The sequence below is a fragment of the Manihot esculenta genome, chromosome 3 (genome assembly GCF_001659605.2).
Source record: "Manihot esculenta cultivar AM560-2 chromosome 3, M.esculenta_v8, whole genome shotgun sequence".
In the NCBI taxonomy this organism is placed as follows: Eukaryota; Viridiplantae; Streptophyta; class Magnoliopsida; order Malpighiales; family Euphorbiaceae; genus Manihot; species Manihot esculenta.
Window position 1 is genome coordinate 24,184,471 of NC_035163.2, and position 14,344 is coordinate 24,198,814.

A 14,344-nucleotide genomic window follows, 5' to 3' on the forward strand; every position below is an offset into this window, starting at 1 on the left:
CATTGACACGTGCAAACAAAACATTATAAAAGGCGAATAAGGCAAAAGAAAATGAAATAAAGTCAAGAGGCGAAGACACACTGTTTTGCGATCTCTCTTTTCTTCCCTCTTTCATTTTTGGCATGATAATCAGAGAGAGGGAAAAGAGAGAGAAATAAAGGATATAGAGTGAGAAAGACAGAAGAGACGGATCAAAAAGACGAAATTGACCTCAGTTTCTCTGTTCTTGCTGTTTCTGCTTCTTCCTTGATTCTTTTCTCTCTCAATTAGCCGATTTAAAGTTTGGTTTGTACGGACACCATGAACGAGAAGGCCAACGTCTCTAAAGAGCTTAATGCTAAGCACAGAAAGGTTCTCTTCTAATTCTCTTTTTGCCGTTATCTGCTATTTTTCTTATAAATTTCGATTCTACCTTGTGTTCTTTTTTTTTTTTTTTGGTGTTTGCGTTGTTTTGATTTCGATTTCAAATTGATCTATAAAAAGCTCATTTTCTGTTTTGTTGCTGAGAAATTCGGGGAAAATGATTGAATAGTACGTTGATGGATTTGAATTTTTTGCCAGATTTGATCTGTGTGTTTTGGATGGAAATCTGCGATATCAATCTGTTTTATATTCTAATCTGATTTAAATTCCCATTTATTTTTTTTATTTTATTATTGAACATTTTCTGAAGATTTGGTTTAAATTTTGGATAGATGATACAAATATGCCCATAATATGATTAATTCATACGTCAACAATTATATGATCTTTCCTTGACAAATAGTGGTTGTGTAATTTGCTGAAAAATTGTAACTTCTAATCTATGCATATGTCAAGCTAATATTGCATATATATAATTTATCAACATTTGTTCTAATTCTATGGAGAATGGTGCGATCAAGAAAATTGCATTTTATGAGCATCTATTTAAAAAAAATATTTTAGCGTCATAATCTTTAAAACTAATGCGGATATACAGTCTTAGAGATGCCTACAGGTATACTACTCATTTCACTTTTCACATATTAAGTAATTTAATTTTCAGTGTGGTTGCTTGTGATATGTTTCTTCCACTGAAAAGTTTGAATTCCAATGGAATATCTGGTATATACACCCCAGTATTTCCCTATCGTGTGTCATCTTGCTTAATGCTGTTATGGCATCTATACTGTTGGTTTTTTGGGAGGAGAGGAGAATAAGAGACTGAATTGCATAGAATTGACATATTGATTTTATTGACGTACCTGTTATTTATACATATGACATGTAACTAAAAAATCAAACAGGATCATAAAAAATCTAAATTTGAATTTAAAATCTTAACAAAATAATTTAAATAACTTGATCATTTGATTTAGTCTATTCTAACATATACGCTGAGCACAATAAGGTGTTTTCCATCTGTTTGTGGGCTTAATATGATATTTATATGTTTGCTTATTACCAGATTATTTATCATATAATAAGTGAATAAGTGAAATAGTTGTACATTGTCAAGTCTTGTATGTTTACAATATGCATCAGCTGAAACACTATGTCAATGAGTGGTTTTAGAAATGAGCATTAGTTATCATATCAGAGAGTCAAGAACATATTAACTACAGTGGAACTACAAAGTTCTCAAGAAATTTTACTGCTTCTAATTCTGCATTTATGTTAATCTTATGGTTCTTTTCTTTTTCTAACACATCAACTTTACCATTCAGTGACTAGATTTTAATTTGAGCCAAAATGTAGAACTTTTTCTCTTCTAAAAGAAATGTAGCTATTAGTATTTCTTCTTCCATTTGTGGAATGCTTGGCGACCCTCCTCTCGTTGCCTCTTAGGAGACATCTTGATATTTTTTCAATCAATAACAAGGAGAATTCTGATGAGCATATTATCTTATGACTTTTGGATTCTTATCTTTGTTGTACATGTGCAGATATTGGAAGGTCTCCTTAAATTGCCCGAAAATAGAGAATGTGCTGACTGCAAAGCCAAGTATGTATGTATAGAATATTTAGGATATAATAACCATAGAGATAGTAAATAGTTGAATACATATATAACTATAAGCTTGGGGATAATTTAGGGTTTTCTTAGCAGTACTGTTGTAATTGTTGTTGAGAAGAAGACACAATTTTGAATATGTTGATTACAAGCAATTTAAAAAAAATTAATATAGATTTTTCATATTTTGTTGATTAACATTCTAAGAAATTTGCTTTGATGCTTCATGTAATATTTTTTTTTCCAACAAAGTGGTTTCAACTTCAATGTCAACAAACACACTTAGTGGTCTTGGAATGGATGCTTGTAAACTGCACCATATATTATCAGGCTCTTGTTAGTATGTTATTTCATCTTTATTATATAAATTAGTATTAACTTGCCTGTGATGCAGAGGTCCAAGATGGGCAAGTGTGAATTTAGGTATCTTTATATGCATGCAATGTTCAGGGATCCACAGAAGTCTTGGGGTGCACATATCAAAGGTGATGTTTAATTGTCCAGTATTTCGTGATTGACTTAATTCTTGGAGAATTCAGTGGAGAGGATGAGCTGCACAGCCTGCCCCTTTAACTTGCACTGAATTATTATACTTTTGATGGAAATGCAGTAATCTTTACTTTAGAACAATAGCATGCTTACAGGAAATACAGCAGACGTAATTAACCAGAATCAACTAACTTCAGCTTCTCTTTAATATTATGATTTTATGAGAAAATGCTTAAAAAGCAGTGGTGAGTGGAGGAATCGATGATTAATCCTACATGGAATCATAATTCTGAATTTATGATGCTATGTTAATTAAGTGAATTGTCTTTTGCCACTTGTATGAGTCATTAAATGGATCTGCGAGCTTTATGTTATGTATCAGACCTGTATGGCCCTTCTAAATAGAGAAATAGAAAGAGGCTTGGTTGAAAAAAGAACAGAAAGGGGAGAAGATCCAGAGAGAATTAGAGGAGTTAGAAAAGTAATTCTTTGTATTGATTCTTGGAATGCATTACAAAATAGCTTCTGCTGAGATTTATAGCTTCTAGGAACTCCCCTTACAGAATCATCTACAGCTGTAACAAAATCAGCTACTACTGATAGCATCTTTCAACTACTCAGCTCCCACAGACCAGACTAACTACTATTACTTCTACAAAAAATCACAGCCTCCCTTGTTCTCCATGTTAGTTGTAACGCTTTATTGTGGAGCAATAGATGCGGACAGGAATTACAAGGAGACAGTAATTAATATGAGTATCTCAATTTTGTGCAGAATTGACTAATTTCAGCTTTTCTTTAATAGTATGAATTTACGACAAAATGCCTTAAGAGCAGTTGTGAGGTGGAGGGATTGATGATTAATCCTACAGGGATTAATAATTCTGATATAGCTGGGAATCTTGTTTGTTAATTAAATGTGTCCTTAATTAAAACTACAATAGCAATTATCTTTCTGGAGGGCATGTTTGAATCTTTACTTGTTTTCGCTGCAGGTTCGATCTGCAACCCTTGACACATGGCTTCCAGAGCAGGTTGCATTTATTCAATGTAAGCCTTTTTTTTCCCTGTCATGAGCTTATGGTTATTGTTATTGTGCTGACCCTTAAATTTGATTAATCCTCTGCGTCTTACCGGTTTTGTAAAGCAATGGGAAATGAGAAGGCAAATAGTTACTGGGAAGCGGAGCTACCCCCCAACTACGATAGAGTTGGGATAGAGAATTTCATTCGTGCAAAGTATGCATCAAGAATTAGAATGCTGTCTTTACTTTTTTCCCCCATTTAAATCATCATTGTCTTTTATGCCAATAAATCTTCTTGATTATTGCTTTTGTCTTACAGGTATGACGAGAAGAGATGGGTCCCTAGAGATAGAATTGGAAAACCAATGTCCCCTCCTAGAGGGCATGATGAAAGGTCTTCTGTGCATTGGCAGAGACCCAGTGAAAGAAGTGGGCATCAACGTGCCGAGAGTTCAGAAAATATGTCTGGCGAAAGAAAGAATGCTCAACCACAACATTCAAAAGATAGTGTTCCTGTTCAAAGAATTAGTGTTCCTGCTCCTCCCAAGGGACCTGAGCAGGTATATCTTTTAATCCTTGTTAGAAATTGTTATATTTACAGTTTAGTGGAAGTGTTAATGATTGCAACAAGAACATGGCTTACCCAATGTTTTTGTTTCATAATTTTCCTTTTTCACTTCTCCTCCTTTCATTTATAAGACAAGTGAATTAAGAAAAAAGGAAGGGAAACAGCAAAGACCTTAGTAGGTGAAAGTTTTTTAACTTCTTTCTCTGTGTGTTCCATTTCTAAATTGACAACCATTGAACCATGAATTATTAGCATGTTAGTTACTTGAGTTTGTCACAACATAGATAAACTTCACTCCTTAACTAATTTATTCGAGATCTGCCTCAAAAACACAAGGTTTAGATCATCCTAGTGGGAATATAAATTCATTTAACGTGAGTTGTATGAGATCAATAAAATAAGGAGAACAATAGGGTGGAGCCATTTCCAATTATTTTTATCAAATTCCTGCTATTCTATTCTCTTGGGCTTATTGCATGATGTCTTTTGGTTAGAGTGGATATATCATACCTGCATATTTGTTGCTGTTCCTTTACTTAAATAAGCCTCAGGAAGTTATGAACATGTTCAATACCTGTTTGTATGAGCATGATGTTTTTGTGCATAAACAGATCACCCCTCCCAAGCCCCAGCAGATTATTCAGAAAATTGAACCTGCAGTAGCGCCAGCTGAACTGACAAAGAATGCTGCAACAGCCATTCCACCTGCTTCTGCACCTAAAGTTGATTTTGCTACTGACCTTTTCAACATGTTATCTGTGGATAGTCCAAGTGAAAATGGCTCTGAGTCAGCTTCCAACGATGATAATGGATGGGCAGGTTTTCAATGTAAGTTGTCACTTTTCACATTTTCCACTTGACATGATCGTATGAGCAGTTTTTGCTCTTCTTTTGATTTTTTCTATTTGTTCCTTTTCCCCTTTTGAAATTTTAGTAGCATGGTCTAGTTTCTGTTACAAATACCATGGCTTTATATTGGCAAGTTCTATTGTTGCTGTTTAGTTTGACTCTGCCAATTAACAGCTGCAGCTGCTGAAGAAGCACCACCAATAGACAAAATTGCTCCAACTAAAGTGGCTGAGAATAATACCAACTCCACTTCTGGAATTGAAGATTTGTTTAAAGATTCACCTCCTTTGACAACTCCTTCAGTGTCAGAGAACCCCCAGAAAGATGTAAAAAATGATATTATGAGCCTTTTTGAGAAGGTATACGGTTGTTGTTAAACAGAATTTGCACCTTAAAATCTTATCCAACCTACTTCAGTTAGCATTCATTGATCATTAAGATATTTGATACCTATGTCTTGACTGTATTACAGTCCAATATGGTGTCCCCATTTGCAATGCATCAACAGCAACTTGCTATGCTGGCACATCAACAACAGCATCAACAACAGTCCCTTCTCACGACTCCTGCAGCAAAATCAGGTGGTGTTGACCCAAAATTTCCTGGCAATATTCAACTGCCCGGATCCAATGGTATTAACTTGCATGCTCAAAATTGGCCAAATGTTGGATACCAAATTCCTGGATTAGTGATGCCAGAAGCTGGGCAGGTTGACCCACGTAAACTTATGCAGGTAGTCTAATATTGATTGCATATTTTTTGTGGCATTTTTGTTGCATCTAGAGATCTGACATTTCAATTGTGTCACCCTTGTGTTAAGACTGGTAATACAGGAGTCACAAATCTAGCGGGAAGCGCTGTACCATATTCAACATCTAGGTATATATATATTTTGTCCATTTAATTTAACTGCTGTAGTAAAATATGATATTGATGAATTAGCAATTACGTGATTTTTTTTTTGTGAAACTTGATCATTAAGGAAACCATCCAATTTCCTTGGAAGCAAACTTTCTCTGGTTGCCAGCTGAAATATTTTTGTTAAGTGTTATTTTTCATTGCACTTGTTTGAGTCGAGTCAAATTTCGAACAACTGATGTCTATAATGTCTGAGGTTATAGTTGTCAAATCTAAAATCAAGAATCAAATGAATCATAAGATTTAGTACGACTTTCAAAAATCAATAGAAAATAATATATATATGTTTCTAGATATATTTCTATTGATTTATCAAAAGATATTAAACATTCAATTGTAAATAGCATATATATATATATATATATATAGTTTACTTCCAAAGTACCAATTCGCAATCAAAGTGAATCTAATGGCTTTGTTATGGCCGAGCTCAAAGTATGAAAATAGCAAGTTAATATTAATTTTAAAAAAAAAAAATCTTGGGCTGTTTGCCCCTTCATTTTTTATTAGTTTATTGTCCTTAGCTTAGATTTTTTTTCTTTTCTCCTTTTTTTTTGAATTTGGCCATTTGCTGTCCTCTTTGTGAATTGATGAATCTATCAATTACTATCAACTACTTATGATTCACCCATTAGATTCATATCATTAGACTAGTGATTCATTACGTGTGGTACAATTTGTATCAGTAATTGTATGATTCTAATAATGAAGTCTGAAGTACATATCTTGTTATTTGCGTGTAACAGGCTAACAGCTACCCTTTTTTTGGCAAAAGTTCAATGAAAATAGTTCAAATTTTGGTATTTTATGGATTCTTGTCTTTGACTAGGTGAAACTGAAGAATCAAGCATTGGAATTTTCTTCTCCTCCCTGCTTGCTGTATTTTCTCCCCTCTTTTATGTGCACGTGTATATGTGCTGTCTTTTGTCTGAGATGATCCTTGGGTCTTGCATTGCATCTAAACTTCCAGCATCCACTTTTCCTCTGTGCAAGGAGTAAAAAAAATTCTCTTTTTCTCAAATTTTCCTGACCAATATTCTGTAGAGAATTTGTTTAGTCATCGGGTTATAATTCAACCTATCATCAATTTCCTCTGTCCTCTGTTGACTACTTGCAGGATGATTTCAAGTTGCCACTAGAAAATAATTGTTGTTCTTAACTTGCACACCAAATTTCTTACATAAGCACTGCCAGTGTTCTGTTCTTATAGCTTGATAATATTCAAGCAATTGGCAGGTTTTTGTATCTGTGAAAGACTACAATATACCCCAATGTGCAAACCTTTTGAGGGTTTTGAGAAAATACAATAATTCCAGATTCTACATTTCTCTTTTGCTCTTCTTTTTCTTTTTCCTACTTTTGAAATTTTTACTCTGCCCCTCTCCTTGCTCCTTCTGTGTTCTTGGTTTTGGTCCTGTACAAAGGTAAAATTATGTGGTCTCACAGAGGCTCCATCCTTAATGGGCAAACCTATCAAGTGCATTTCTGTTTTGTTTTGACAGTTTGTGCTTATGTGTAACATTGCTCGGAGTTTACTCTTTAAACATCACTATCAGTATTCAGTTGGAGGGTCATCTTGTATATGACCATGATGAGGGTTACTACTGGTTGTTTCTAAGAGTAAACTGGAGATCACGGTTTGATGCTAGCTGTTAGTAATCTTGTATTTTTGCTCAATTAGGCCTAGTGGTGGATGCTATTTACTTCGCTCTCTTGTCAGTATGAATCGTTCTAATTGATCTTAGTGGTTCTTTTCTTAGTTGTACTGATGTTTGTTTATGGTGTGAATTGCCTGTGCATTCAATTATTATTAACAAATTGGAAAGCATTATAGAATGTGTTGCTCTGCACTTCAGTAAATATGTGCTTGATATCACTTCAGCATCTTAACCTTGCACATATCCGTTGGCTGCCTTCGGCTGTAATGCTGCAACTGTGGTGGTGCTGTCACCACTGCTTAAGTGGATTAAATAAACTCCATATGGTCTCTGAATCCCAAGCCAACTCTGGTTCCATTAGACCAATATTAGTTGTGGCGATTTGATGTTTGTTATTGATAATAAATGTTGGCAATTACCAAATTTTGAACGTGTTATTTGCTACTTTATTTTTCACAATCTTTGCCATTCTTTGCTTGCAGCTTTTATACCATGGGTCAGGTTACGCCTGCTAATGGTGTGACAATGACTGGAGCTAGCAAACCTCAATCGGGAGCTCCAATTTCATCAGAGAATGCATCACAGTCTGGAAAGGATTATGATTTCTCATCATTAACACAAGGCATGTTCTCAAAGCACTGAGTTTCCTGATGTTGGCATTTTTCGTACGAATACCAAGATAGTTGTATTACAGGAAAATAGCGACCTGAGATTTTCCTCCAGTGTGGCGATTGTAAGCTATTTTGTAGATGCAGTTTGAGTTTTTCTCTTTCACATTTGGTTGATGGCTTATTTTACGAGTAGATATAATCCAGAGCTAATAAAGCTGGGTTTTTAGATTGTTTTCATCTTCTCCGCTTATTGTCGCCAGTTTTTTGAACCACAAGTATTTTATACAAGTCTGTATCTGGACATTGTACGACTGAATTTGTATTTTATATATTGATATTTTTTTTTTCAAACAAACAAGCTATGAATGCGAGTTTTTCTTTTGAAAAAAAAAAAAATACAAAAAGGTCTATGCTTGGAGTTAACAACTGCTTTCAGTTTCCATGTTCAAAACCTTTAAGTGAATGTGAATGTAAAATGCATTGCATAACTTGCAAAATTTGTTAGCTCAAATTTCCTTCGTCTAATGTTGGATTAGCTAATAAGAGGATGAATAAGATGACGATAGCATGTCAACCGCAAATCATGCCGTATAAATGAGATATAACAGTTTAAGGTTAATTTGAAAACAAATTTTAAACGCTATTTAAAAAAAAAAACTAGCATATCTATTTAAAGTTAGCAATAAAATAATAATTTAGGTAAAAATTAAAGTTGGGAAGTTAAAATAAATTATAATGTGGACTATTGTCTCTATGTTTTCAAAATAAAAAAAAAAAAATTTAGGCCCTCGTTTTTTTATTCATACATATAAAATTGGTTCCTGTGTCCAAATATTTATCAAATTGAATAAAATGCACGTCTTTTTACTATATTTTCAGTCTGTCTCATACTTAAGTCGACAATAATTAACAAATCATGGCACCATTTTTCTTTTCCAAACTTAATTAATTAGCCGCAAATTAATAAGAATAAGTTATTGAACTTCTTATTTGAAATTAAAAAAGCATATATATTAATGAAAATTTTAATTTAATGATATTAAAAATATTTCTAAAGTTATGAAATTTAATTAAAAATATATGAATAAGTGAATGAAAATACTGAACATCATCTTCAAACAATTTCCAAAAAAAAAAAAACAAACAAAAGAAAGAGGAACCCAGAAACATTACATTTAGAAGAGGATGGTGCTTCAGCTAGTAAGGGCCGGAAGAATACTCGAGAGCATATTTTGGAGAAGCTAGATTTAGGCTACTTTAATTAGTGTCTTAATTTAATAATGCTCACAAGGAGGATAGTCCCATTTTTTGTTTTCGTTTTTGGAAGGAGGATAGTTTCATTAAGGAGGCCAAAAGGAAACAGTGAATTGAGATATTTAAAAATTTAATAATGATAAAACTCTTGCTTAAAATATAAGGCATCTTAATTACTTTTACTAAAAGTAATGGTAATCTAGATGGAAAATTGGACAGAGATAAATTTTTATTTAAAATAAAAAAATAGAGACTAAATTGTTTGATTTTTAAAGTGTACTAAATTACGCATGCTTATAAACTAGAAAAATTGTTAATTTAATTTTTACGGTATAAAAAAAATTTATTAATTATTCTCCCACTTTTAGTTTTAATCATAAATATCTTAAAAAATTTAAAATATTCTCAATAAAAATAAATTAATTATTAAAATTGAGAGATTAATTAATAAATTTGTTTAAATTATAAAAATTATATAGTAAAATAGTCTGAAAGATTAATTTTTAAATTTTTTAAATTTTTTTAAAATATATATATATATATATATATATATATATATATATTTTAAAAATACAAAATCAATTAACAGGATTTGCATAGATAAATTTTATCTTTAATCATAAATAAAAATTAAGCTTAACCTTTTGGTTATAATTGTTTTAAATCTCAAACATTTATATTTGAACCCTTGAACATCTCTTAAGGGTTTGTTTCCGTCGCAGTTGTTATTAATCGAGTGTTAGTTGTATTTATTTACTGCATTATCATTTTTAATTAGACTAGCACGTTACATATTTAATTTTTATTATAATACTGCAAATTATATATATATATATAATTATTTAATAATTTTATAGACTTCTTATTTTTTAATATTATTTAATGATTAAATTTATTATTTTATGCCATAAATTTAACTTTTTATTATTTATATACAATTCAAAATTTGAATTTTTATTAAAGATTAATTAATTTAAATAATGAAATTATTATCTGCTTTAAAAGTTAATTTTAATTGTAAAATTACCATCCACTTATAAATATATATAAATTTTAAATTTTATTAACTTTCAATTAATTTAAATAATAAAATTATTATCTATTTAAATTTTATTATATAACTAATTTTATTATCTATTTAAATTTTAATTATATATTTATAACTAATTAGATAAATGTAGATTACATAATATATAAAATTTTTAAATATTAACCTTTATTAAATTTAATAAATTATTTTTAGTATAATAAATAATTTAATTCTACTAAATTTAAAATTAATAACATTAAAAACTAATTTCATTTGTATAATATTATAAATATCTTTTACTCTAATAAAGGTTGTAATAAAAAATTGCTATGATTTCATATATCTTATAATTTTTATCTTTTAAATTTGAATTTATTACCTATTATTTTAATAATTATTTTTGATATTTTTAAATAATATTTAAGTTTGTTATTTTAATGATCATATCTAAAAATTGTAATTTTTTTAATCATATATATATATATATCAAAATCTATAAATTTAATGGTAGATATGTTAAAAAATATCAAAATTTTAAATGCATAAAATACATCAAAGTTAAAAATTTAAGATAATAATTATTAAAATAATTATCTCAAAAAATTTAATTTAAATATTATCCAAATTATTAATTTGTAATACTTATCCTCTATTAATTATCAAATAAAATTAATTAAATTCATAAATAAGAATTTTAAACATACATTAACTTTAAATGATAAATATTTAAAGTCATTTTAGATTATATACAAATAATTTATTAATTTAAAATTATTTAAATAATAAAATAATTATTCATTTTCCATTTCAAAAAATAAATAATTATTCATTTTAAAATTTAAAACCAATAGTAAATAATTAAATAATATAAAGATAAAACCGGTAATCCCATTATTTCTTTCTATTTTCACTTTACATATATTATAAATAAAATATATATTTAAACACCTGTATTATTTTAAATTAATTCATTAAATATTTAAACTAAAATTATAATCTCTTATTAACCTTATTGATTAAATATATATTTACACTTTATATTATTTTAAATTAGTCTTAATTTATTAAATACTTAAATTTATATAAATTATAATAATTAAATACAAATTAATTATATAATTAATAACATATAAAAAGAAATTAAAAATAATTCAAATTGTTACTAATTATGATAAAAATTTAAAATTCATGGGTGTAGTTTTTACGAAAATTTTACTTAAAGTTAATTTCTTATCAATTTAAGACCGTATATATAATAAAAATTTATATATAAAATAAATTAAAAGTACATGATGACTGCTGAGTTTCATCACCTGATAAGAGGCCGAGTCCATAGTAACAGGCCGGTTTAAGACCCGCAGATTTCCACGAGTGAGAAGATCTAGCCCATTTATTTCTGAGATCGGGCCTTTCTCAGAATCCAGTTTTCTCTGTCCGAACCCGGCCTGAAAGCTTAACAAAATAAGAATCACTGTTCCGGCTCCAAACTACTCGATTCACACACGTGCTAAAAGGGTGAATTAAATGGCCGTTAGCATGGTGCAGAGACCTGATTCTCCCGTACATGCGTATCAAATCAAACTTACTCGACCATTATAAAATTCAATTTTTTAAATGTCAGATTATCATCATATATTTATATTTTAAATTTATTATATATTCAATAGTCTAGATAATTTTTTTGGCATATTTTTTATTTTATAACATGGTTTGAGTATCTTACTACGTCTGTCAAAATTAAAAATGCTGGATTGTTTTTTGTAACCACGATAAATTTCATGCATTTTAGAAAAATAAAAAGGAAAAAACGAAATTAAAATACATATAAGAACGTGATCTGGCAATTTCACAGCCATGCATGCATGGACCATTCAATTTTTATTACAGGTAGCCAGAAGCTTCCATTGAAAACTTTTTATACGCATTCAAATAAAATATAATTAAATATGAAAATTATTATTATTATTTATTTATTAAACTAATATATATTTATATTTAAATACACGTAAGAATTATCCGTTCAATTTGTAATTTTGAAAATTTTCATAATAATTAAGCAACCTAAATCTAATTGTACACTCAGGTTTAACCAAGCCTCATAATTTAATAATGATTATACAAAATAATCATTAAATTTACTTAAAAAATTAACGAAATTCTCAATTACTTTAATTTTACTTCCAATTTTGATTGATGCTGACTATTTTTCAAAAGTTGGATAAAAAAAAAGTTTTATTTTTTAAATGTTAGGATGCTGTGGGAGATTTTTAAATAAAATTAAAAATGAAAAAATATTTAATTTATTTTTTTAATCTATAAAGAACACGTGGATTTAAATATTTACAAGCAAAATGTAAATTTCCAAGAGTGAAGAAATCATAATTACCGACTTTGAATACATGCATGTAGTTACGTATACAAACAAAATCAATCATGCATTTGATTTTGTAGTTTCTATAAGCTATATATTCAAAATAATTTGGGTTGGTCAAATGATTTCTCACCTTGCCATTCAAAATTATAAGCACTGTATAATTGCACGCCAATTGCTTTGTTTACGTGTCCGCATGAAGACATCTAATGTTCCACCGTTTAAAAAAAAATGACCTAATTTACGAATTAAATTATAAATTAGTGAGAAAATATTAATTCTATTTTATATATAAATTATTTTATAAGAAGAAAAAAAGCAGCATGGGTCTGTGTAGATGGCTAATTTAATTGTGTACTGGGTTAGGATTAGGATTATTATTTAATATATTTTAAAATATTTTATTATTCAGAAGTAAAGAAAATAATGCAAAGATAAGTCCATTTCAATTGAATGATTGGTTTGGTTGGGATAATTTGGTAAGGAAAATTCTCAGAAATTGAAAATATTAACGTGTTTGGTTGTGTGTAACTTTCTAAAAAAATTGATGGTTTCACTTTGTGATGATTACCGCTGAATTTTTTCAGTCCCGTATGAGACCGGATTCAGAGGCCGGGTCCACAATAGCAGCTCACAATCTGACTAGCCCAGTTTATTTCGGTCTTAAAGCCAGCCCTTTCCTAGGTCTCCGCCATTTTCTCTCAAATCCGGCCATAAAAAAAAAAGACTGCGGGTCCAGTCATTTTGCAGCCCTGATCGCGCACGCGTCGAAGGGAATTAAATGCTCACCTGACACAGGGAGGGTCTTGAGGTTATCCTGATGTACGGCACTGCATCAAGGGGTAGATGGACCTATAGCGGAAAGGCCATCTCGGGTGAGAAAGAAGAAAGAAGATAAAAAGAGGTAATACTGGGCTCTAAGACTAAATCTTTCCATATTCACAAAACTCCTGAAAAACTCTATTTTTTGGATCTCAGATCATGAGAGGCAATAAATTCTCCTATTTAATCATTCTTTTCTCTTTATTAAATGGACCACAAAACTCATTTTAAACTCAACATCAAGAAAAAAGAGAGAGAAAATCAACTTTATTCCAAGATTTTGGCTTTTTTTTTTCTTTTGAACTTGTTTTATTAGTTTGGCTTTTCTATCTTTCTTCTATAGGTGTGGGACATCCGTTGAGATTTATACATTTTTAGTATTGGTTTATTAGGCTAGCTTAGCCTAACGTATGTAATTCATTTTGCTAACCCATGCATAAAATCTAATTGCTTAGCTTTAGCTTTGGCTCACCAACCCATCATGTTTGCAAAGGAAAAAGAAGAAAATAAATATTACTATAAGACTCATATGTCTTGAAGTGGATTCACCTCCCATGAAATTTCTTTTGAATAATACTAAACTTGTCTTATTATTATTAATAATACAACAAAATACATAGGAAAAATGTCAAAACAATTCTCAAACTTTGTCATTTTTAACAATTTTACCCTTCATTTTTCTTTTTTTCTGGCAAAAATACTCTAAACTAGTTTTTTTTTTGGGGGGGGGGCAAAAATACTAGAAAACCCATGATACATTTCTCAAGATTAAAGT

The 14,344-nt window shown here is 30.0% G+C and overlaps 1 protein-coding gene across 2 annotated transcripts; it reads left to right on the forward strand.

Annotated features, from left to right (window-relative positions):
- The first annotated feature begins 51 nt into the window (after window positions 1–51).
- Window positions 52–8,447, forward strand: LOC110611376 (ADP-ribosylation factor GTPase-activating protein AGD5). 2 transcript variants are annotated; one of them, XM_021751665.2, is made up of 11 exons: window positions 52–351; window positions 1,908–1,966; window positions 2,370–2,460; window positions 3,460–3,514; window positions 3,612–3,702; window positions 3,808–4,048; window positions 4,668–4,884; window positions 5,080–5,264; window positions 5,378–5,638; window positions 5,726–5,784; window positions 7,964–8,447. In XM_021751665.2, exons 1-11 carry the CDS (start codon window positions 301–303, stop codon window positions 8,121–8,123), a joined length of 1,470 nt encoding a protein of 489 aa, XP_021607357.2. In that variant the 5' UTR covers window positions 52–300; the 3' UTR covers window positions 8,124–8,447. The 2 variants fall into 2 exon arrangements, with proteins under 2 accessions (XP_021607357.2, XP_043810797.1); XM_043954862.1 differs by lacking the exon at window positions 2,370–2,460.
- The last annotated feature ends 5,897 nt before the right edge of the window (window positions 8,448–14,344 follow it).